Consider the following 23,808-nt stretch of genomic DNA (forward strand, 5'->3'; position numbering starts at 1 on the left):
AGAATAGGGATGAGAGGAAGAAGAAAGCCTTGTGCAGCGTGGCCGCAGGAGGAGGGGAGGCATGCAGTTAGCAAGATCAGTAGAACAGTTACCATGAAAATAGCGATAAAATATAGAAAGGGATGCAACATTTCGGCGGTGAGAAAGAGAGTGAAGACAGTTAGTCAGAGGAGAGGAGTTGATGAGACGAAGAGCTTTCGATTCCACCTTATCAAGCAAAGCTGTGTGACTGGAACCCCCCCAAACATGCGAAGAGTACTCCATACAGGGACGGATAAGGCCCTTATACAGAGTAAGCAGTTGGAGGGGCGAGGAAATTCGTAATTCACATATTATGTGGATCAATTAATTATACATACACTAATTAAATTATTTTAGTTAATATGATACTGTGCATACTGTTATAGACAAACATTTGATACTTAAATGATAGTCAGGTTTTCAGCAATGTTACCTAGATACTCAAATATTCTAACATTTTTTCTTATACTGTAGGACGTAGGTAGTACTTATCACAATATCCTATCACGCAAAAATTAAGCACATTGTCATTTTTGAAGGACTTCGGTGTCTTATCTTGAATATTCTGACCAGGCTCTAGTTGAAATTGTCATAATTTCCAAACGTATATATCACTACAATGACACTGAGGTTTCTAGGCGGCTCCCTGCACATTTGTCTTCCACTAGGGCAGAACTGTATGCTGTTCTCTGGAGACGTTCCATATTGTGGCGCCTCTCCATCAGAATGTTTATTTCTTTGTTGACAGTCAGGCTGCATTGTATGCTCTTCAGTCTACCTCTCCCATGGACTGTGATCTAGTTAATAAATGTCGTATATCATCCACGCCCTAGAAGGTACTGGTGTAACGATCCATTTTTCTTGGATACCCTCTCATGTGGGTATCCCGCTAAATGAAATGACAGACCGCTTTGCTCAATGTGTTCTTCAAGACGACACAATGGACCCTGGCACTGAGTACACCCTGAGCTATGTTAAGAGTAGCATTAAGGACTTTGTATATAGTAGCATTAGTGATCAGTTGTAGGCTTGGAGCTTTGTTGCCATAGAGGCAGTGGCACTAGTCTTCACTATGCACGTGTCTCCCAGAGCTGTGCTTACACCTATGGGAGACACTGACAGGGTAGCAATGAAGCTCAAATTAGGCTAAAAATACTTTTCTCCTGGTGTTTGTTGTGGGCTGTATGCTGCACCAAGGGGACACACTACGTCATTATATCATTGCTAAATTTAGGCCTCAAGGTCAACATGACGTGTATAGCCTCATTGACCATCTCCTACACCCAACCACTCTCAGGGATATACTCAAGGAATATTCTCAGGTGTGCAATGTCAGTATTTATTTATTCAAGTGCTTGTATTCTTGTTATGTATACTATCTATTTATATATTTTTGATACTTTACCCTTAAGTCTTTGCCCAAGGAGTGGGTGGCAAGTTCCATCCTCCTCCTTTGTTGTAGTATTTCATTATTAATGCAACAATATGTGTATCAATCAATCAATCATTAATTGTTACAAGGACTCTTCACTGTCCATAAGGAAAAAAAGAACGTTCATGGGAACTCTTACAAATTATTCATTATTTTCTTTTTTATTATTATTAGTGTGTATGAGAGCCTAAAATAATAAAAAATACATGTTTTTTTTTGGGATCAGTGACAGTATATAGAATGGTTTTTTTCCGAGGAAATTCACCCTTTTTCCGTCGTAATTTTGCAGCACCGTTAGGAGTGTGACATTGAACATCACCGCCCATACCACCACGTAGTTTGTTTTGGATGGCCGTGTGACTGTTCCTACACATACTGATAAGTAGGTCGTTGCGTTCACGTGTTTGTAAAACCATATTCTGTGTTAGAGGCTCATAATGAGTGCAAACGTAGCTCTATCTAGGCCCAGAGTTGAGGGGTAGCAGTAGCCTTGCATGGGTGAGAGGGCTGCACAGGACGTAGGCAGGGAGGGTTAGCAGGTGTGACAGATTGGTCAAACGTTCCATGTGTTTAGTGGATGTGCAGGTGTGCCCGGCAAATTACTATCAAGCTTGATGTGTAGTGGTGTCTTACCTGCAGCGTGGCAGTGCGGAGTGTGATAGATAAAGAGAACTAAGGCTGCTGGTTGTGTCGGTGGACAAGACCTGATAGTGATTAGGAAAAATGGGTGAGTTTATGGTGATGGATATTGACTCATTTAAAGTACATAATTGTTTTCTTTGCAATGTCACTAATCACTTGTTTTCCTTAAGTGATCAAAACTAGTATGGTTTGGTTAGGTTAATGGAATGACCTAATAGGAAGTGTATCTTTACTTAACTGACCTAATCTAGTCAAATTCCAGTCACTAGGGACCCTGGTTTACTTTGCCCGCCGTCACTCTAAACCCCTACCTTAGTCATTACAGCCTACCACTCTGATCACTTCAGCCCAACACCCTGGTCAGTCCAATCACAATATGATCCAAAGCTATGTTGTAAGCAATGTGGCCACTTATAAGAAAATAAATGCATCCCTCACAACATATGAATCTGTTCGGTAAAACTACAGAACCACTGCTTCCCCCTTTTCTATCCCCCCAACAAGCTTGGGGGACTGTAGGGAATAGGGTGTTTTGGGGGGGGAGCCAAAAGAGGCGAGATGTGGCAATCCAAAAAAATCTAAGGACATAAACCTAACCGCGCGGGGGGGTGCAGACCCCCCAGAACCCCCCTACAACACTAACCTAACTCTAACATAAACCTAACCTACTGTATCCTTGCTTTGGGGCAATTTCCCTCCCTCTACACCGGTTCTCTTATAGCTTCACACAATATGCCCTACCTCTACCAATACCCTCCTCACAATACCTTAACGAAAGGATGAAGGTCTTGGCTAGTCCTCTTCTCGATTGTACACTAACTTGCATCGCAGGAGCGATGATTTCCAAGTAACGAAATTCGCATCCTTTACAACTAATGTCACTGGTGGCCATGGCTGAACTGCACACAGATGTCTCTGTGCACCTGTCTGCCCAGCTGTGTCCCACCTACGAATACATATAGCAAATTCCCATTGGCGCAGCGTGTGGTGTTAAGAGGTGGTGGCACGTCATTGGACAAAAGAACTATAGACACAATAAGAATGCTATTCAGCAGTTACCCACAAACCCCAGCTAGAAACAAATGCAAGTCAGTGTACTGCTCATTTCTAAGTGTATGGAGCTCTGTGGCTCACCGCAGCTTGCTGGACTTAGAGAAAACTCGCCGAACACCACACATTTCAAGGCTTGTGTACGACACACTAAGGCCGAGCACTCACCAAAACTCTCACTGACGGTAAACACGTTACATATACTGCACTGTGCTATACGTATTATACAGATCGGCATGGAGCAGTGATTCTAGAGAAGAACCATTTGTTCAAGCCAATGATCCTATGATGATTGTTAATGTATAGTTAAGAAATAAGGTGGAATGCCAGTCACGTACCTTGAAAACAGAAGTCATTTTCCCCACACAGGTAAAAAATATAATTTCCAAGACATTCTTATGTCCATTTTGCTTTAATAGATTTGTGGGAATTTCTCATGAAGTGGCAACACTGGTTAGAGGAAAATAACATGGGTTTTTGCTTCAGTATTGCAAACTATTCAGCCATTTTCAGCTTCAACAGTGTAATGTAAAAAAATAACTAAATAAAAATTATTTAACAGGAAAGGGGAGAGGTTGCTCTTCCTCTCCTTCATGGAGGGTCTGTAAAAGCAGGTTGTGCACAAACAACTGGCTTACTCTTCCTTGTGAAAACAGATGATTTATAATTTCCGGAATGTGTTGCTACCAATAGAAAAATTCCATTCCAAGCTGAGATGTTGGCTGAGTTTGGAGTATATAGTCAATAGTACCTACCATTGTTTGCAGCAAGACTGTTGTTTCTAAAAATGTGTTGATATTAAATGTAATTTGGGCAAATGTAAGTAAAAGTGAAGCATGGTCTATGTGTTAAGCTTAGTAGCAGTTTTAGTAATAGTGTATTCCGTCATGCTTAGTCATTTCATCAACTTTGCTCCAACACCTTTATACATGATTGCATTCTTGTTGTAATTGGTAGTAGGTAATATGGTAAGTCCTTTTGCTGTAATATAATTTAGTGAACTGCATTTTAAACCATGTTAAGATTTCTACAGCTTTTATCTGTAAGGTTTGAATTCATGCCTACTTGGAGGTCCTTGGGGCTGGGATCACAACTGTTGTAACTTGCTGCCTGAGATTCATACATTCTTTACCTTTGCTGTAAAGTATTATTAGTCAAACTGGACACAATTTCTCTCTCTCTCTCTCTCTCTCTCTCTCTCTCTCTCTCTCTCTCTCTCTCTCTCTCTCTCTCTCTCTCTCTCTCTCTCTCTCTCTCAAATCTCTCTCTCTCTCTCTCTCTCTCTCAAATACCAATGTGTGATCCTGTGGATGGGGAAGTTACTTCTCCCTCTGTGAGTGGGATGTGGAATTAATGTATGATAGGTTAAAGAGAAAATAGCTAAGAAATGGTCTGTACTCTACCATAAAGATAGTAAGCTATCTACCATAAAGATAGTAAGCTAGTATAAAGATGGAATGAAAAAGACTTAAAGAAAATGTCAAAACTTGAATTTTAACATTGAAGTTAGCCATTTTAAATACTGAGCATTCTTAAATAGGACTCTGCAAAAATTTCTTTTCTAGATTCCTTGTTACTCTTTCATGATTGAACAGTATTTTGGATTTCTCAGACCTCAAGATGGTGCTACAGGACTACAAAGATATCATTGCTACAATTGCCACCATTGTCACTATCATTCAGTTCCTCAGTGGCATTGATATTTGCCGCAAGATTATCAAGCAGGGATCCACTGGGGACATTTCTGGCTTCCCCTTTGTTGGGGGAGTTTTCTCAACTAGGTGAGTGATGTAGTACATAAACAAAAACCCTTGCTCACTTTGCAGTTATTTTTATTTTTATTTATTTGTTTTATTTACTTATTTATTTATTTATTTATTTTATTCTTTTATTTCTTTTTATTATTATTATTATTATTATTTTTTTTTTTTTTTTTTTTTTTTTTTTTTACATTTAGTTTATAATTTAGGTGCCTATCAAAGTAAGAGATAGAATTATGCAAAGCTATATCATGAATGTACTAGTTCTTGTTATATTGTTTACACTTTTTATTCATGTGCAAGATTCAGACATGAGACTTGTGAAGTTAGAGTATTAGCTATGTGTTGAAAGGAAATGGTGAAGTAAATTTACCATTGAACTTATCTATGCATCATTATTATGATTTATTGCCACACGTCTCATGAATCCTGTAAGCATGTGTTTAGAATGAAAGGTGTCTTTCTTTAACAGGACTACCAAACAAGGGTATTGAAGTCTCCCTTTTAAGGATTATTGCAATACATTATGCAATTTTATTACATGAATGCATTGTGTGGATAATTAGGTCACATCTCTGTCCCTAAATATTTATTTAGGCACAGAGACACATAGACACATAGAGAAATGAAGTCATAAGGATTTAGTACTGATGATGTGGATTCTGATGAGTAAACAGTGAGAGTGTACTTACCTTCTATCCACAGCACCTGGCTCACCTACAGCCTTCTGTTATGGGATGCCTCCATGTCTATCACCAATGCTGTGGGACTCACCCTACAGGTAATTTCTTCCTTTCTATATTGTACCTTCTTTTGTGTGTGACTTTACATATGCACTTATTAAAGTAAAGAGGCTTTAGAACCTAGTTAAATTTGGCATTTAAGATGGCTAAGTTATAAAGGAAATAAGTATATTTTCTATTAACGTTGTCTTTTTTTCATGAACAATTATCAGATTTGTAATTTCTTTTAAGGCAATAATCTTGATGGATTTACAAATTATCTATTTGATAAAAGTATATCTTATTGCTTGAATGATATTGTAGATAGGTATCTGTTGAGTGAGAAAATTTAGTTAATATGTAAAATACTTCTTTCAGTTTTACCTTTGTTGAATCTTAAAGAATATGAGAAAAGAAAATCTAGAATGGCTGATGCCATTAGTGTGCAGCAGTCTGTTGCACACTGTTGCTCTAGAGAAGCTTGACTAATTACAAGGAAACTATAAATTCATCCTTATCTTAACTCTGCAATTGAATTTTCACATTCATGTATTTATCCCTCATTGTGGTGGGCATCTGACATGAAGTTAATAGGTAGGTTTGCATTTCAGCTTTGCACTTTCCATTCTTGCTTTTGGTATCTGCTAATCTTGTCATTCACCCATTTTTTTCTTCCTTTTTTTTTTCACTGAAAATATTGCACTTTGTTTTTTTAGCAAAACAAAATTAATAATATTCTAAAGTTCTGTTTCATTATACAACAGCCCCTTTATATTCATTCTGGAAATCACTTCATCAATAGAACTTAAGTTTGTTTGTACAAGCATCATCCCAAAAATAAAGGCACATTTCATTGTGTTTGTTTATTGCATTTGTGAAATAAGGTTTATCTCATGAGGGCTTTTCTTACATCATCTGCTGCCTGTGTTGCCCACCAGTTTGCATATTTTTATCTACCTTCATGCATCCTGTCTACTGATATATTTGTTTTTCTGAGTTAGCCTCTTCTTGAATCACGTCATGTTAATACACATGGCATTGCATGATATCTCTCTCCCATCTAGTGCCTGTCCTGCATACATATTTTTTTTTTTTCCATTTATTTATTTATATCAATTATTTTTTAAGAAGAACCATCATTGCTTGACCTAGTATTCACAAAGAAACCTGAACCCCCTCGAATCATGCAATACTTTAGTCCAATGGGAAGAAGTGATCATGTGACATTAAAAGATGCAAATACAGGGGGAGGATAGGATAAGTTACAAAGATGACTACAAAGGAGAGAGATTAAATTATGCAAGAGTGGGTTTTGAAAAATTAAAGATGATTTTTGCTGATATTCAGTGGAGAAACATTATGTATGGAAGACAGTACAAGGGAAATATGAAATATTCTTACAGAAATATAATGAAGGAGTAAAAAAATATGTACCTTTTTATATAGTTAGAAAAAAAACACTTGGTACAATACTAGATGTATAGAAGCTAAAAAGGCAAAAGATAAAGCTCAGAAGAAACTCATAAAACAGAGAACTGACAATAACAGACGCCAATATAGGAATGCGAGAAATTAATATATTAGAGTAAGAAGAGAGGAAGAAAGAAACTTGGAGAAAGATGTGGTGAATATAAGCAAAGACGAACCTAAACTTTTCTACAAGTTTACAAATGGCAAAACAAAGGACAAGGAAACAATAGAAAAAATAGTTAAAGGAGGGAAGACATACCAAACAGAGAAGGAAATGTGTGAAATAATGAATGAGAGCTTCATAATGGTGTTTACTGCAGAAGATTTCACAGAACCTAATAGGATATTGCATTGCCAAGGATTATAGGAAATTGCAGTGCACAAAGAGGATATTGGAAGATTATTAGATAAGTTGGATGTCAGAAAAGCAATAGGGCCAGTTGGTGTAGCAGCCTGGGTGTTAAAAGAATGTAAAGAGCAACTACTGAATCCAATTTGGGAAATAATTACAAGTTCAATAAATGAAGGGAAAGTTCCACTAGAAAGGAAGAGAGCCAACATAATACCAATATTTAAAGGAGGAAAGGCAATTGAACCACTAAACTACAGACCAGTGTCACTTACAAGTGTTTTGGGGGAAGTTGTGTGAAATAATTATCAATAAAAATGGGTCAAGTATCTAGAAGAGGAACAAGTCATATCTAACAGACAATTTGGGTTCAGGACAGGGAGGTCATGTGTTTCAAAGTTATTAAGCTTCTACTCGAGAGTTATTGCAGGACTGGAAAACAGAGACGGAGTTTTATTACACATGGTACAATCAAAAGCTTTTTCGTCTCCTCAACTCCTCTTCTTTGACTGACTGTCTTCAGCCTCTTTTTCACCACCGAAATTTTGCATCTCTTTCTATCTTATCGCTATTTTCATGGTAGCTGCTCTACTGATCTTGCTAACTGCATGCCTCCCCTCCTGCAGCCTTGCTGCACAAGGCTTTTTTCTTCCTCTCACCCTTATTTTGTCCAACTCTATTGCAAAAGTTAACCAGTATTCCCAATCATTCATACCTTTCACTGGTAAACTCTTGAACTCCCTACATGCTTCTGTATTTCCATCTTCCTATGACTTGACTTCTTTTGAGAGAGAGGTGTCAAGACATTTGTCCCTGAATTTTGGTTAACTTTCATGTCTTTTAGGGAACTGGCAACACAGTGGGCATTTTTTTTTTTTTCCATATTTTGTAGCCCTTGGCCAGCTGTCCCTCCTGTATAAAAAATAAAATACAATATACATCATTAAAAAATGTGTCACAAATATTATACAGTGCTACTAAGGAAATGTTGTTTTCATTATCTTTTATATTTGGTCAAGGTGGGGAACTATTATTTATAACTATACAGTGGAGACTCAATACTCAAACGTCTAAATAGTTGAACTTTTCAATACTCGAATGCAAAAGTTCGATTTAATACTCGAAAGAATACCAGGTAGTCAAACGCCCACACATGTGGTGGTAAACCACTTGTGCTGCCGTGGTCATCAGATTAACATTTTTGTGCATTGTCTGTAGTTTTTCATTTAAAAACTTGCATTAACACCAAAAGCTTATTACTGGTGAAAATATCTGGTAATCAAACTGCCACACAATTGGTCGTATACAAAGCTCTGTCCTCTCCCTTCTCGCAACCGTTACTGTCCCATTTGGATACCGTATTACCAGTAATTCCAGTATACTGGATGCCGGTGCGCATCCCTAGTCCTGCCACAGTCTTGAGAAAAACAACATTCTTCTGCGTTATGTGGTTAGTTATTGATTTATGAACCTACGATGGCACTAAAGAGCTTTATTAGTGATGAAAATAAGGAATCTGGTGCGAGTGCAAATGTTAGTGAGCCACAGCCATCCATTAGTGGGTTCACAGGAATTACACCAGGAAAAAGTTACAAAGACGTTTTCATGGATGGTGACTCATCCTCCGACGAACTCCTTTTTCCTCCCCACCCTTCTCCCATCCTCTTCTAAGTTATCCATCACCAGCATACATTTACGGTATGTACAAATAAAATTAAAAGAAAAAAAACTACATTGAAATTTTTATAAACTTGAGGTTTTGCTAGGATGAGAATGAATTACCTGATTTATCGGTATCAATAATCAAACTTTTTAATACTCGAACAGCAATATGGAACTAATTAAGTTCGAATATTGAGTCTTCACTGTATTTAGAAGGTAATTTGAAGGAAAACAACTCTGAAATGTGTTATTTACCTACTTGAAAAATATGTTAAGCTCACCATGAAGAACAATACCCGCCAACCCATCATCATGTTTAACAAGGACAAGTACATATGTTGTATTTGATAATACTTGTAGGGTAATTTGAATGATTATAAGTAAGAAATATGTCATTACTTAACAAAGAATAAAAAACATAGAGCTCATAGAGAACATTGCAGTTTTGGTGACTTCTCCCTGGCAAGAGTGACTCACCATAGTTTCTCTGGGAGGTGACCCATCTGTATTTTGTTTTTGAAAAAACAGACAACATTGCCCCCACAGTTTAACCCATCTTAGTCAGCAAATTGGGTTGGTCTTACTATAAAAGATATTACAAAAGATCAGAAACTATGTTCAGCATGTAGGATAGATGGACAAAGACATATGAAAATAGAGTAATCTGATGATAGTGCCCTGTTTCCCTTTTAGGTAATCTACCTTTCTACTTACGTGAGGTACTGCATTGCCTCAGGGCCTTGGCGAACAGTGCGCAAACAGATGTTGATAACAACACTGGTGGTGGCTGCCATTCAGTACTATGTCTTCCTTTCAGGTAATTATTGTAATTTCTCTATCTTTTGTGCTGGTGCTTTCTATGGTAACCTTACCTCACCTATCTGTCTAGTTGGCCATGGATAAAGATAAGTCATTGTGGTGCCTCTCCAGGATTGCCTTTCTTCATGGTCACTCATGTAGTCCAGTCAATCTCTAAAATGCTTGAGCTGTTAACTTGCTTGTGAATACCATGAGAGAGAAAGAGTTTGGGAGGAGATAGAAAATGAGGAAAAAAGCAAGAACTAGGGAGATTTAAAGAAGAATCAGAAAAGGATATATGCCAAAGACAAGCAAACTGGATGCAGGACATTCACATAAACAAATGCATTCAGATGATAAACTTTGATTCTGACTTCCAAACATCAGGGTACTACTGTGGCCTTGCACTAAAGAATATCAAAACATGGCTTGTGGCGACATAAAGTTGTACTTGTACAGATGTAGCTGTTAAGTGTTTTGAGCTTAATCATAGATATTTTGTTGCCTGGTGTTTACATAAAAATAGCAGACACTGTAGCACAGTAGAGATTGGTTCAAAGAAGTTCCAATCAAACTTGATTTATCCCTTGGTATCTTCAGTAGCCCACCCACACCTATAACTGGTTGTAATCATTTACTACTTTTTGATATGTCAGACTTAAAGTTGTATCTAGAGAGAGATGATGTAGTATTAATAATGATGATTTGCATTCTTCACCTTGCCATTATATATATATATATATATATATATATATATATATATATATATATATATATATATATATATATATATATATATATATATATATATATATATATATATATATATATATATATATATATATATATATATATATATATATATATATATATATATATATATATATATATATATATATATATATATATATATATATATATATATATATATATATATATATATATATATATATATATATATATATATATATATATATATATATATATATATATATATATATATATATATATATATATATATATATATATATATATATATATATATATATATATATATATATATATATATATATATATATATATATATATATATATATATATATATATATATATATATATATATATATATATATATATATATATATATATATATATATATATATATATATATATATATATATATATATATATATATATATATATATATATATATATATATATATATATATATATATATATATATATATATATATATATATATATATATATATATATATATATATATATATATATATATATATATATATATATATATATATATATACTATACAATGTATCTGTATAAAATAATGGAGAAATCCTATACTCACTTTAGGAAGTGACATCTAACATGATGTTTATGTATGCAGATGATGAAAATGAGACCATCAAGACACACATTGGTCTGATGTGTTGTCTGGGGAGCATCATCTTCTGTGCCTCACCACTCGTCTCTCTGGCTGAAGTATTCCGCACACAAAGCACTGACATGCTGCCCTTCCCCCTCATCTTTGCCACATTCCTGGTCTCTGGCCTGTGGTGCCTGTATGGAATCATCATCCAAAACAGCTTTGTCAAGTATCCTAACTTGATTGGTTTTGGTCTCTCTGGCTTCCAGCTGTTTCTCTTCATTGTGTACCCCAGCAAGAGAAAAGGTAATTAGGCCTATTTTTTTGGTATGGTATGATACCTGCATGCCTTCCCCTTCCTCTCCCTATTAACCCTCGTGTCTTTATATCAACTGGATTATATTATGCACTTTACCATGCTATTTTGAACAGCTAAAATGAAAACATTTTGAATAAAGTTTCAGGTGTAACTGGATACCCAGAAATCAGATAAGATAGTGCATTTTCTCCATTGATGATGAAATTTGCGAATATGGTCGACAAAAACATTGTCTATTGAATAGTGCAGAAGAAAATGTAAGAGGAATCTTAACATCAGTGAAATAGGTAGGTATGAATGTCTCTGTGAGCACAGTGGTAGGCTTGTTATGCTGACTCAGTGCCTGACAGTCTTTAGTTAGCATTGCATCTATCTTATGAGTTAATGAATGAGGAGATCTAGTTGGTATGAACCCATGTGCTGTAGCTTTACTTTGTAGTTTGTGTAATCCTGAAAGAAAGTTACTGCTCAATTCTGAAAATCAAAGTTTGCTTTTGTTATAAGAGAACTTTATATACAAAACCTGAATTTATCTTTTTTGTATTGATATGAAATTATATAGCAATAACAAATGACAGTAATGGTTCTCCTGTGAGTGAAGTTTTGTTTTCTCCATCCTTTAATTCATGGATTTTCTCTTTTCTCTCACTCAATTATTTCTCATTTTCTGCTCTTCAAAGGAAATAACATTTAATAGTTATATAATCTTCAAATCCTAAATTCTCACACTCATGGCAGAAATGAAAGTCCATACAGTATCTCTGGGTCTAAAAAGAATAATGTTTGCCAGTGAGCTGTTGACACTGGTGTGGGATTTTATTTAGCTACCATACTTACTCATAATTCATGTATTTTGAATGTTTGATTCTTTTAGAGATTCAGTTCATGAATTTAATTTAAACAAACATAAGTTATAAATTATATGTGATAGCTTACAATTGCCCTAATGATAAGTGGATTTTGAGAATTGTACTTAAGTACTGCACATTCTTTAGTATTATGAAGATTTCAGGGACTATGCATTACTAGCAGCACTCTGTGTGATATCATACAACACAGTGTGTTTTTTTTATGAAAAGAATTTTCTAAATGAATGTAGCAAGGCCAGGGCATGCACCAAGTCGGAACTTTAGATATTTCAAATCCTAAGATATTTGGAGAGAAAAACTTTTTTTTCTCAATTTATCCATTTCATTAAAAATTTACTTCATGTGTATTTGTTACTAATCTTATGAGAATAATAGTTGGTTTTCACTTGTAATTGATCTTCTTTCCATTCAAACATTTCATTATCGACACACTGAGGAAGTTTACCACAATGCATTACTATTCAGTCAAGGTGACATTTTTTGCTCAATATCTTCTTAGAGAGGATTAAATTGTGCTGAGATTATAATGATAGTGATATTTTTAAAGAAATACTCATTTGTTGAGATTAGAGGGAATGGTCATTACCATCAACGTTTATATGATAACACCTCAGGACAAAGCCATAAACCATTATAACATGACCCATGAGCTTAGAGTGTCTTGACAGGATTGCCAGATTATGGGGTGGAACTCCTTGGCTTGCATTTCATATGTGTTTTATGTTAGAGAACATGTGCTATGGTTTGAAATGAGACAGGCTCAAGTTGTCTCCACCTAATCAGGGAGTCAAATCCAGGGCCTTTTGCTTGTCCATTAACAATTACACTGCCAATATTGATGTGATGTTTCCTAATGAATGCAGGGGATCCTCGTGATTCGACCATTCGCAGTTCGAATTATCGCCAATTCAAACTCAGTTAATTAATACACAATCTTCAAGGTTCGACCGACTGACTCGCCAATTCGACATTCATATCTTGCGCGCCACCCACCTGGTCAAAATCTGCTGCCACCCCAAATTTGCCACAATTCCGCCAGGCAGAAGTGTAAACCGATGTTACCCTGTGTCGTCACTAAGGCGGCGTCACACTGGCTTTTTTGTCAACTTTCTGAAGACTGTCAACTTTTGTTGACTCCGGTCGTCACACAAGCTCGCTTCCGCCTTTGTCACATTTGTCAGCTGTAAACAAACATGGCGGCCCCTTCACCCCCAGCAAGCTGTTGCTATTTTTTTGTTGCTATTTTTGGCCTTTAATGAGAAACTCTTCAAACAGCTTTGTCCACTCATAAACAACAGAGCTGCTCATCTTAGCCAGTTGTTCTTTGGAAGTTCTGCCTTGGAGCATCGCAGTTCCCAGACAAATGCAAACAAACAACTGAACTACTTTTCACTGTTAGGCTAGGACAATATATATATATATATATATATATATATATATATATATATATATATATATATATATATATATATATATATATATATATATAGATATATATATATATATATATATATATATATATATATATATATATATATATATATATATACACACACATATCTACTTATCAAGATTCTATTGACTTGAGATTATAGCATCATTCCAATTAACAAGAAAATTTATTTTATTATGAGAGTGTTAATTAGAAACCATAGATAATAATTTGACTAAAAATTGACGCTAGAGTAAAATGTGCATTTCGTCTGACTCAAGACGACGGAAAGCCACCTCCAGCCCCAGCCCTAAGAAGCACAGTTTCCTGCCTTTCAAAGATAAGCTTGAGCTTATAAAAAAAGTGTGAGGCAGGTATAGTTCACAGTGTCGTTGCAGTGCAAATGGGTGTCCCTAGATCAACATATCAACGATTTGGAAGAACAGGGACAAGTACCACGAGACCACTGCATCATGCAAGTGTTTTTATTTCCAAAAACGTACTGTACAGCACCCTAATGTGTTTAATAAAAAAGTTAGATATAAATGAAGCCTCTGATAGTACTGATTTAGTCTTAGTTAGTGTTTTCCAGAGGTTGTAGTGATGTTTTGAGGGGGTCTAGGCTGGAAGTTGGTCCATATCCCCCCTAATTCTTAAGTATCTTATAGGAAAAATTGCTTCGTGATTCGAATAAACACTGATTCAACCAATGAAAATCCGCCCTAACCCCGTCAAATTGCGAGGATCCCCTGTATCCATTTTAAATTTTGAAAAAATCATATCTAGAAGGTAGTTTATGAGGCAACTGATTATGGAAAGTGTTCTTAATTATTCAAGAAAATTTTAGTTTCAGATCATTTAATTTTAGACAATTTAAGTGTGTGGTTAGAACCTTTTAGGAATTTTGAGTTCAAAATTGACCTTACACTTGGATTAATCAATTCCTTACAGCTCAACCGTGAATAACTTGCTTATCAATATTCCAATGACACCAAGTTTGTTTGACTGATGATGTTATCTCATTATTGTCTTCTTTTGTGCTTTGTAATATATTGCTTTTAAACCTGTGTTACATATGTGTTGCTTTTAAACCTTTATGTTACTTGTATTTTTTAAAGCTTCATGTTACAAGTTACTTTTAAACCTTTGTTATAATTGTTTCTGAACCCTTGTGTGCATATATATATATATATATATATATATATATATATATATATATATATATATATATATATATATATATATATATATATATACACACACACACACACACACACACACACACACACACACACACACACACACACACACACACACACACACACACACACACACACACACACACATATATGTTGCTTTTTTAAGTACCTTATGTTTATGAAATATAGTATGTGAAAGGATCAGGAGTATCTGGGAACCTTACAGCCTTTTTCCTCATTGAAACCAAACATCGTTGAGCATAAAATTTGCAGTGCATAGTAGATTCAAAAATATCCTGATTGAAAGAGTGGTGATAAGCAACACACATTCACATCTGATATTTTGAAGAACTATGTACGTGGCTAGTAGAAACCATTTGAGTTTAAGTTCCTTAAATTAAGATAGTGTACGTATGTCTAAATATCTTTTAAAAGAAGATATAAACTTGTTCGTTTTTGTTTGTTGATAAGTTTTTAAAATTACTGTTAAAAAACAGTGTTGATGGTATCATGATAAAAGTTGCAGTCAACAAATTTCCAAGTGGTACATTTACAAAAGAAAAAACAAATGAATAATGATAATATAATAAGGATAATAGACTCTCCTAGGCATGATGTATAATTTACATTCAAACACATGTTACCAAAATTTATATCTGAAGTTAATTTTCGTATACTTAACTTTCCCTCATTACCATATGAAGTTTGGTATGTCCAGGTGGGGGGGATCCAACTGTCACTTTTTAATCTTTGCCTTTATCATCAGTGGTTTCCCACAATCAGTTTGCTATAATGTGAGGTTTACTGTACCTCCTTTTCTTTGATTATCATTCTTTTTTTTCCCACATTATATTCTTTTTTTCTTTTGCTGATTATTGTTCCATATTTGTGGGCACATAAATAGCTCTGATACATGTTGGATGATGGCAGTGAAATTCCAATAGATATGTGGACTATAAAAAATTATTTCTGGCTCTTTCTACCAGAGCAATGTTTCTTCTGTGGTATTTAACCTCCTGCATGAAATTTGGACATGTATTTCTTCACATTTGTTTGCCCCTTGCCAGTGAAATTGCAAATTTTGGTAATAGTATAGCCTCCTTTCTCTAGACCAATCATCCAAGCAATTGTGTCAGTCATTAAATCTTTAGGTTTTGACATAGTGTGATAAATAAACACCCAAGTCATGTAAATCCAGAGGCCTGTCAAGGAACAGGACAGCACAGGAAAGTTCACTGTACTACTGCCAGAGGCAAACTGAGAGTTGACTTTGTGTTTGGCCTTTAGCAAGAAGGATTCCAATGCCATAGAATGGGAATGGTCACAAATTTTTGTCTAATTTTACTTCATACTTGAAAATACCATTCTTTTTTTGTCATAAATACGCAACCACATATCCACGTGGTCGCATACTTTTGTCTTGTACTGTATATAGACAGTACTAAAGGAAGGAGCAATAAGAAGACTACAGCACACTATGTATTGGTAGAGAGAAGAGTATGTTACCTTATCTTTTTGTCTTCTACTGTATATAGACAGTACAGAAGGAAAGAGCAATTAGAAGACTACAGTACACTACATATATATAGCTAAAGAGAAGAGTGTGTTACCTTATCTGTGGTGTTGAGATGGAGTAAGGTCTGAAGGAAGGGAAAGGGAAGAAGTAATTTGGTTTATGAATATTGAGGTATATCAGTCCAGTCTGGGATTGAACACTTGCTAATGGGTACTAATATGACACTAGTATTGATATTGTTGCATGAGCTTGGTGTAGTAATATTTATCCTAAAATTTTGTAGCTGTTCAAATGTGAGACAATTACATTCTACTCTTTGGAATCCTGTCATGGTCATCCCCATGAAGAAATTCTTTGGAATTGAGGCACAAAATATAGAAAGGTTACTGTTGTGAGAACATCATACATCATACAGTGGTCAACAGATGGTAACTAATTTCCTTCTCAGAATAATTTCCTGTGCAGCCTAACATATTTTAAAGATAAACAGTATAGAAAATCATCTGTGTAGTACAACCATGTCCATTATACTTACTTGTTATGTAGTCTTCCACTGCAAGAGACATCACTGTGGTGCTATGAGAGGTTTATAATCATATGGCTGTATAATATTGTGCCTTCAATGTATAGCTTTTAATCTTGTTTTCTAATTGGCAGTAATCTTACCTTTTAGTTCAGGGGCCACATAGTCTCCTTTGACTTATAGAAAGAAGTGAGTTGTCATGGGAATAGTTTAGTGATGTCTTTTTGAGATGTACAGGTGTTTGCTCATTGTAAATGAGTGATTTGAAAAATATAAAATGGGAAGTAATAGAAAGAGCCTAAAAAATAGTGCTGTAGTACTACAGTATGAATATACCATTTACTGGTGTCTCCATAAGCTGAACTTTTATTCAGATGTTACTGTAATGGACATGTGTTCTATTTCATGTAGCAACTAATATGGGAAACCTTTCCTTTTGCTTTGTGTATTTTCAGTGAAAGATTTATTGTTTTGCTTTCAGTGTTTTTTTCTGCATGTATACCAAAATGTCTGTATTTCCTAGGTACAATAAATATATGGTTTGAGCCATGACATGGTGGTTTGACTTTGTTCACTTTATGTAAGTATGGAGCAGTTATGCATGTTTAGGAGATATTCAGCATTTTTAAAAGGTCTGGTTATAATTAACTAAATGTGCTTTTCATGGATGGAAAAAATATTAGTGAAGAATTCTTGCTGGTATTTTGCATCCCTTACTAATTTTGTTTTTGCTTTTCATGGATGGAAAAAATATTAGTGAAGAATTCTTGCTGGTATTTTGCATCCCTTACTAATTTTGTTTTTTGCTCCTTACTACTAACTGTAAATATACTAATTATACAACATTTTCTTCATCTTTACATGATCCCAGATGATGGAATATAACAAGCATTCTTACATTTTGATAATTTTCTTTTATCAAGGAACTTGAAAGTAATTCTATAGGAGAAAAGCATCATACAATACCCAATAAGATATGCTAGATGTCCTGTAAATAGTGATGTATAGCTAAAGTAGAGCATGGAAAGGAAGCAAGGCCATAGAATGTCTTTCTCTGAAAGGCTCAGCATGTCTTTTAAAAATTAAGTAAGAAAACAAGAAAACTTAACTAAATTAAAGGAAGAAGTACATATTACTTTATTACTGTGTGCTTCAATCTGAAAAAAAGAGAAGAAAGGAAGAAAATTAACTGATATTTATAATCACCTGTAAAATTATAGCTTCAATATGCCTGTTTTTTATGTCTGTATTTGCTAATAACGTAAAACATCTTTAGCTTTATGAATGTGACAATGGATGGCTAAGCTTATATTGTTTTGACATCATAAATTTCCATGGCTTTCCAGACAATGTGACAGGCGAGTCAAGGGGCGTGTAGGTGAGCAGGATGCATGCAGCTGTCTGGACCCACCTTCCTTCCCACAGATATTTATTCCAATATATATATTTTGTATTAGAGTTGTATATTTTGTATTTAAATCTGAAATGACATGTTGAAGTTTTTAAGTAACTTGCAAGTGTGTACATTAGTGTGTGTTATGATGAAGTGAGTGTGTTATCTATAAGAGTAGAATGTTCTCTTCAGTAATGTGATGATATTTAACCTCATTTTCTATAGTTGTGAAAATATTTTATGACATGACTACATGAAAATGAGCAACCAAATTTGTTCTCTTCAAGGAAGATTTTAGAAATAGAAATATATAGGTTACTCTGTAAAAAATTATTTTATACATGAAGTACGTATTTTGATATTGATGATTTTTCAGTTCACATGACATTTACTAGGTAACAGAATGATCATACACTTAATGTATTGTTTTAATTTGCTGATTGTCAATGTATGAAAGCATGAAATCATGTTATCATTTGCTCAAACTTTTCATAAAACTGAGACCCAGAAATATTTTTTCTACTTTAATGTTGGCATTGGACATGCTGACTTATAGTTATGAGAAAGGGATTAGTCACCACTGAGTGGTGATGTTGGAAGCCAATGGTCAGTCCTGACAAAATGAACCATTGCAATTTATCACCAAACAGGAATTAGCCTACATGTAGGTATTCAGGTATTGCTCTGTGCCTTATTCTGTGTCAAGTAAGTTATGGTGGTTTAAGTATGTTGGTTCATATGTATATATATATATATATATATATATATATATATATATATATATATATATATATATATATATATATATATATATATATATATATATATATATATATATATATATATATATATATATATATATATATATATATATATATATATATATATATATATATATATATATATATATATATATATATATATATATATATATATATATATATATATATATATATATATATATATATATATATATATATATATATATATATATATATATATATATATATATATATATATATATATATATATATATATATATATATATATATATATATATATATATATATATATATATATATATATATATATATACACACAAATCTAACTTTTGTGAGTAGTGTTTTGTATACCTTTGGTACATTAGTATATTTTGGGTACAAAGATTTTAACTGTCTATTCCTGAGCAGAGAGATATTCCATTTGACATAAGAATATAAGAGAAACAAATTGTTGATATAAGGATACAGGGAACCATAACATAAGACACCCCTGTACTCCATTACACCTGGTTTGGGATAGTAATTTTGTCACAACATGTTAACACTACCATTGGACACTGCTGCCCTCACCCACTGATTAGCTGATGCTCTAGTGTTTTTTTTTTTTTTTTTTTTTTTTTTCCCACTGTGTGGCAGAATGTATGTGCTCTGACCAAAATGCTTATTTTGTGAGAGACTTGACTATTTTTTCATTCATATAAGTAAATGAAAGTTTTGAAAAGATCATAGAACAATTTTTTCATGTTTTAAATGAGAAGAAAATGTTGGTCAATCTGTGTGTCACCAACTGACAATGTCACCATGTATCTAAATTGTCAGCTGACAAAATTACTTTGCCAGACTGCATGATGGAATACAGGTAATGTAACAGCACAACAAAAACTGTGATTTTAACCATTGTCTTCTTTTAAGTCATGCAATGTGTCACAATATAGGTATTGCAAAGATTAAAGATTCACATCTGAGTTAAATTAGTTTACGATAGAATATGAGGATATTGAGTCACAATATCTTTTATAAAACATTTACCAAGTCATTTAGCTTAACTTTTCCACGAGTTTTACTTCATTAAGGTCCCATGGTCTCAGGACATCCTCAAAATAGTAGTCCCAAGTGTACAAGATAAAAGACAGTGTTTTAGTTAGTAACTTCAGAGATTATCCTAGTTAAAACCCAAGAAATGTAAGTGTTTTGTTATTCACTAAGAGTATGATAGATGCAATAGTGTGTAAATGGTTCTGCCTCCTCTAGTCATTACATGAAACTTATTTGTTTTGTATAGGGGAAAAGGAAATTACAAATCCTTTAGTTGATGACTTAAGTGTAGTGTTAATCTCTCAAATGAAAGAAATATTTTTTATACTGAAGTGTGTCTTAGATTAGAAGTACTACTGAAGTAGTTACTGAGCATCTTGATCACAAACAACACTTACTTCCTTGTGAATGCTTTATTTTCTTGGATTTTTAGTTGATCATGTTAAAGAATTCAGCTTCTCTTTGAGAACATTAATTACCTTATTGTGTTCATTGTGAAGTATGATTGAGAAATTTATGCATGTGGTATAAAAGCTGTGGCATATTATATACAAAAAAATCTGAAGGTATGAAATGTGGACTTATTCGGATGCAGAATGCTGAGATGGTGTATATCTGAAAATGAGATTATTTGGAGTATATACGTATAAGGATGATGACCTTCACTGAAGTAGGAGTGTATTAGGGAAAGCAGGCATGTATAGAAGTAATGGAAGATGCTTCTATCATTGCCATCCCTGAGGGACTTTTTTTACTATAGATCATGCATGGATCATATTTACTTCAGGGATGACAAATTAATGATCTTCCTTTTTATAGATGAAATTTTTTATCATTAAAAACTGCTTTCTTATGTATGTATTTGCATTGTCCCAGATTCATGGCCGTAATATAATTGAAGCACTGACTTTTGAAATGTTAGTTTAATCATATAACAGAAATAAGATATTGTAGGTTTACTAAGTGCCTTTAACCCTGGATCAAATATATATGTAGTAAAGTGTAAGAGATTACCTGCTTTGTGTATGAAAAATTGATGCAGACACACTCTGACGTACAAACATCAAATCCCAAATCCAGTTAATTTCACTTAAGGTATAGATTTGCTATGCATCTCCCACCTTGTGCCATTTTGGGCTAGAACCTACACCAGAGAGCTCTGTAGTGAAGGATAGAAGTACTATGTTCACATTTAGCTCTCAAACTGCCAGCAACACATTCAGTTGTGCTCCAAGACATTTTGCATATTTTCCAATTTCCTCATTATTCATTATGGCTGATGACAAGCATAAGGTTGTTGGTAATAGTGACATTGCTGAGAATTATCAAGCCATCTCAATAGAAATTAAGATGGTTATGATAAAGAAATTTGATTGTGGAAGGAAATTGTATATGCAAAGTACAGCACTAGTACTGCAATTTTTATAATATTTTTTTCATTTGCTTTGTTTGATATTATGTATACAATATTATGTACACAACTAGTAAAAACCTACACTTTTACACACAAAATATTTTACGAAATAATGAGAACATCTATCTGCCTGGAACATAACATTCTCAGTTGGGGAGCATCTGTGTTATCCTTATTATCCCTGGAACCATAATATTCTTAGTTGGGGGAGCATCTCTGTAGTCATTATTTGTGTGTGTTTTTGTGTGCTTGTATATTATAAATTTGTCATACACTCTCTCTCTCTACTCTATCTCTCTCTCTCTCTCTCTCTCTCTCTCTCTCTCTCTCTCTCTCTCTCTCTCTCTCTCTCTCTCTCTCTCTCTCTCTCTCTCTCTCTCTCTCTCTCTGCTCTCACTTTCTATCTTAAGTTCATATAATTTTTGTGTTGTTGCAAACTGTTAGCCATATATTTATTTATGTGCACAGCCTTGGGATTGGTAGTTGATCATTTATGGTCTCGAGGTAAAATTTTTGTATGCTGTAATAATTAATAGGTGCTATATTTGGAGGTGTGCTTTAATTTATATGTGTGTATGTGTGTTTGTAAGTTCACATGCATAGCAAAATTGCTAACTTGTACAAAATTGTATTCTTCACATAAGTACATGTACTTATTAATATCACATCAGAGTCTTCCCATTTCATAAACATTTTTTATAGCTACCATATTTGACGGCATATAGGACGCACTGGCATATAGGACGCACCCCCATTTTAGCAGGGCAGATTCAGGGAAAAAAGTTTTCCTGACCTCTTGAAGTATCATTTTAGTAGAAACACTTCTCCCTGAACTTCTCTCATTTATCACCCACGTCTTTGTCAACCTCTAGTTCTGGCCAATGTGGGGCTGGACAACTAAGGTTATGGTTACCTTTCTTTGCACTCTTCAGTTGTTGTTCTTGCTGTCGCCAGACACGTATAATTTTTTCCGTAGGTGGTGGCCCAAAAGCCCTTGCTGCTACTCTATTCCCATTCTCCTTGGCATATTCTACAACTCTTAAATTGTGTAGCTCAGTCTTTTCCCAGCTACTGCCATGATGATGGGGAGAGTGTTCCAATGTTACCAAAAAATCTAAACAATTCACACCCTTACCAGCAGTGATACCAAATCCCCAATGGTCACGAACAGTATATACGGTAAATGGAATAAGCATTGAATTCATTGGTAATAGATGTAATAGAATAGACATAAAATAGATGAATAAAAAGCAAGAAGAAGGAACAAAAATCTGGATGGAATAGACATTAATTAAATGGATTATATTCTGTACTTTTGTTTCTTGCCAACAGATCAGATGGCATGTAGAGCGGGGTTCTTCCGATCAGCTGATGCTTATAAACAAGACTCACGACCTCATGGATTACGATAGATTGCTTTCATTTTTGCGATAATTTGTTTTTAAAGATTCAGTCATAATACGATAATTTGTTTTTAAAGTAACGGCAATAATACTGTTGATAATAATAATAATACAAGCAATAAAATAATGATGCGTGGAGTTTAGGTTAGGTAGAAGCACTAATCGTAAGCTGGGTTAGTGTGTCTCGGGAGCCCATGGGAGGTCTCAACTTCACGTATAAGACACAGGGTGATTTTATGAGCCAAAATTTTGGAAAAAAAATGCGTCCGACATGCCGTCAAATAAGGTAGTTAAATCCCTAAAGGACCCCCAAGAAACATTAACAGCTCATTTAAATATGACTTCTCCTTGCATCCAACCTCTTGATTGTTATTTTTCAGACATCAAAAAATCAACATCAGCAAATGTTGGGATAAAATAAATTATTTTGAATATGAATACCATTTTTGTGATTCAACATGATGTGTGATAGTGTTAGTAGTTCATCATACAGAAATCAACAATTCAAATAAGGAATAAAGACCGCTTTCACTACTGGTTTCTTTGTGCCTAGACAGAAAGAGAGAGTGTAATGTATATCTTTCCACATATACTGACCTCATGGATATGGTCAGTTCTTAGACAAAGAT

At 34.3% G+C, this 23,808-nt stretch overlaps 1 protein-coding gene across 7 annotated transcripts; it reads left to right on the top strand.

Moving 5' to 3' along the window:
• Positions 1 to 1,333: 1,333 nt before the first annotated feature.
• On the top strand, positions 1,334 to 19,279 carry LOC123498582 (sugar transporter SWEET1-like). Of its 7 annotated transcripts, XR_006672733.1 has the most exons (7): positions 3,339 to 3,514; positions 4,758 to 4,926; positions 5,611 to 5,686; positions 9,802 to 9,925; positions 11,316 to 11,600; positions 11,753 to 11,900; positions 18,499 to 19,279. XR_006672733.1 is itself a non-coding variant. In XM_045245841.1 (6 exons), exons 2-6 carry the CDS (start codon positions 4,766 to 4,768, stop codon positions 11,785 to 11,787), a joined length of 681 nt encoding a protein of 226 aa, XP_045101776.1. In that variant the 5' UTR covers positions 1,334 to 1,352; positions 4,758 to 4,765; the 3' UTR covers positions 11,788 to 12,203. The 7 variants fall into 7 exon arrangements, 6 of the variants coding, with proteins under 6 accessions (XP_045101776.1, XP_045101774.1, XP_045101775.1 ...); XM_045245841.1 differs by lacking the exons at positions 3,339 to 3,514; positions 18,499 to 19,279 and adding an exon at positions 1,334 to 1,352 and having other exon boundaries at positions 11,753 to 12,203; XM_045245839.1 differs by lacking the exons at positions 3,339 to 3,514; positions 18,499 to 19,279 and adding an exon at positions 1,731 to 1,835 and having other exon boundaries at positions 11,753 to 12,203.
• Positions 19,280 to 23,808: the final 4,529 nt, after the last annotated feature.

Source organism: Portunus trituberculatus, chromosome 48 (genome assembly GCF_017591435.1).
Source record: "Portunus trituberculatus isolate SZX2019 chromosome 48, ASM1759143v1, whole genome shotgun sequence".
In the NCBI taxonomy this organism is placed as follows: domain Eukaryota; kingdom Metazoa; phylum Arthropoda; class Malacostraca; order Decapoda; family Portunidae; genus Portunus; species Portunus trituberculatus.

Excerpts from the sequence above, each read along its gene's own strand:
- LOC123498582 (XM_045245836.1), top strand. The coding sequence starts at position 3,469 with ATGCCAGTCACGTACCTTGAAAACAGAAGTCATTTTCCCCACACAG. Across the intron at positions 9,926-11,315 it reads GTACTATGTCTTCCTTTCAG|ATGATGAAAATGAGACCATC; the intron begins GTAATTATTGTA and ends TTATGTATGCAG. Across the intron at positions 11,601-11,752 it reads GTACCCCAGCAAGAGAAAAG|TTTCAGGTGTAACTGGATAC; the intron begins GTAATTAGGCCT and ends TTTTGAATAAAG.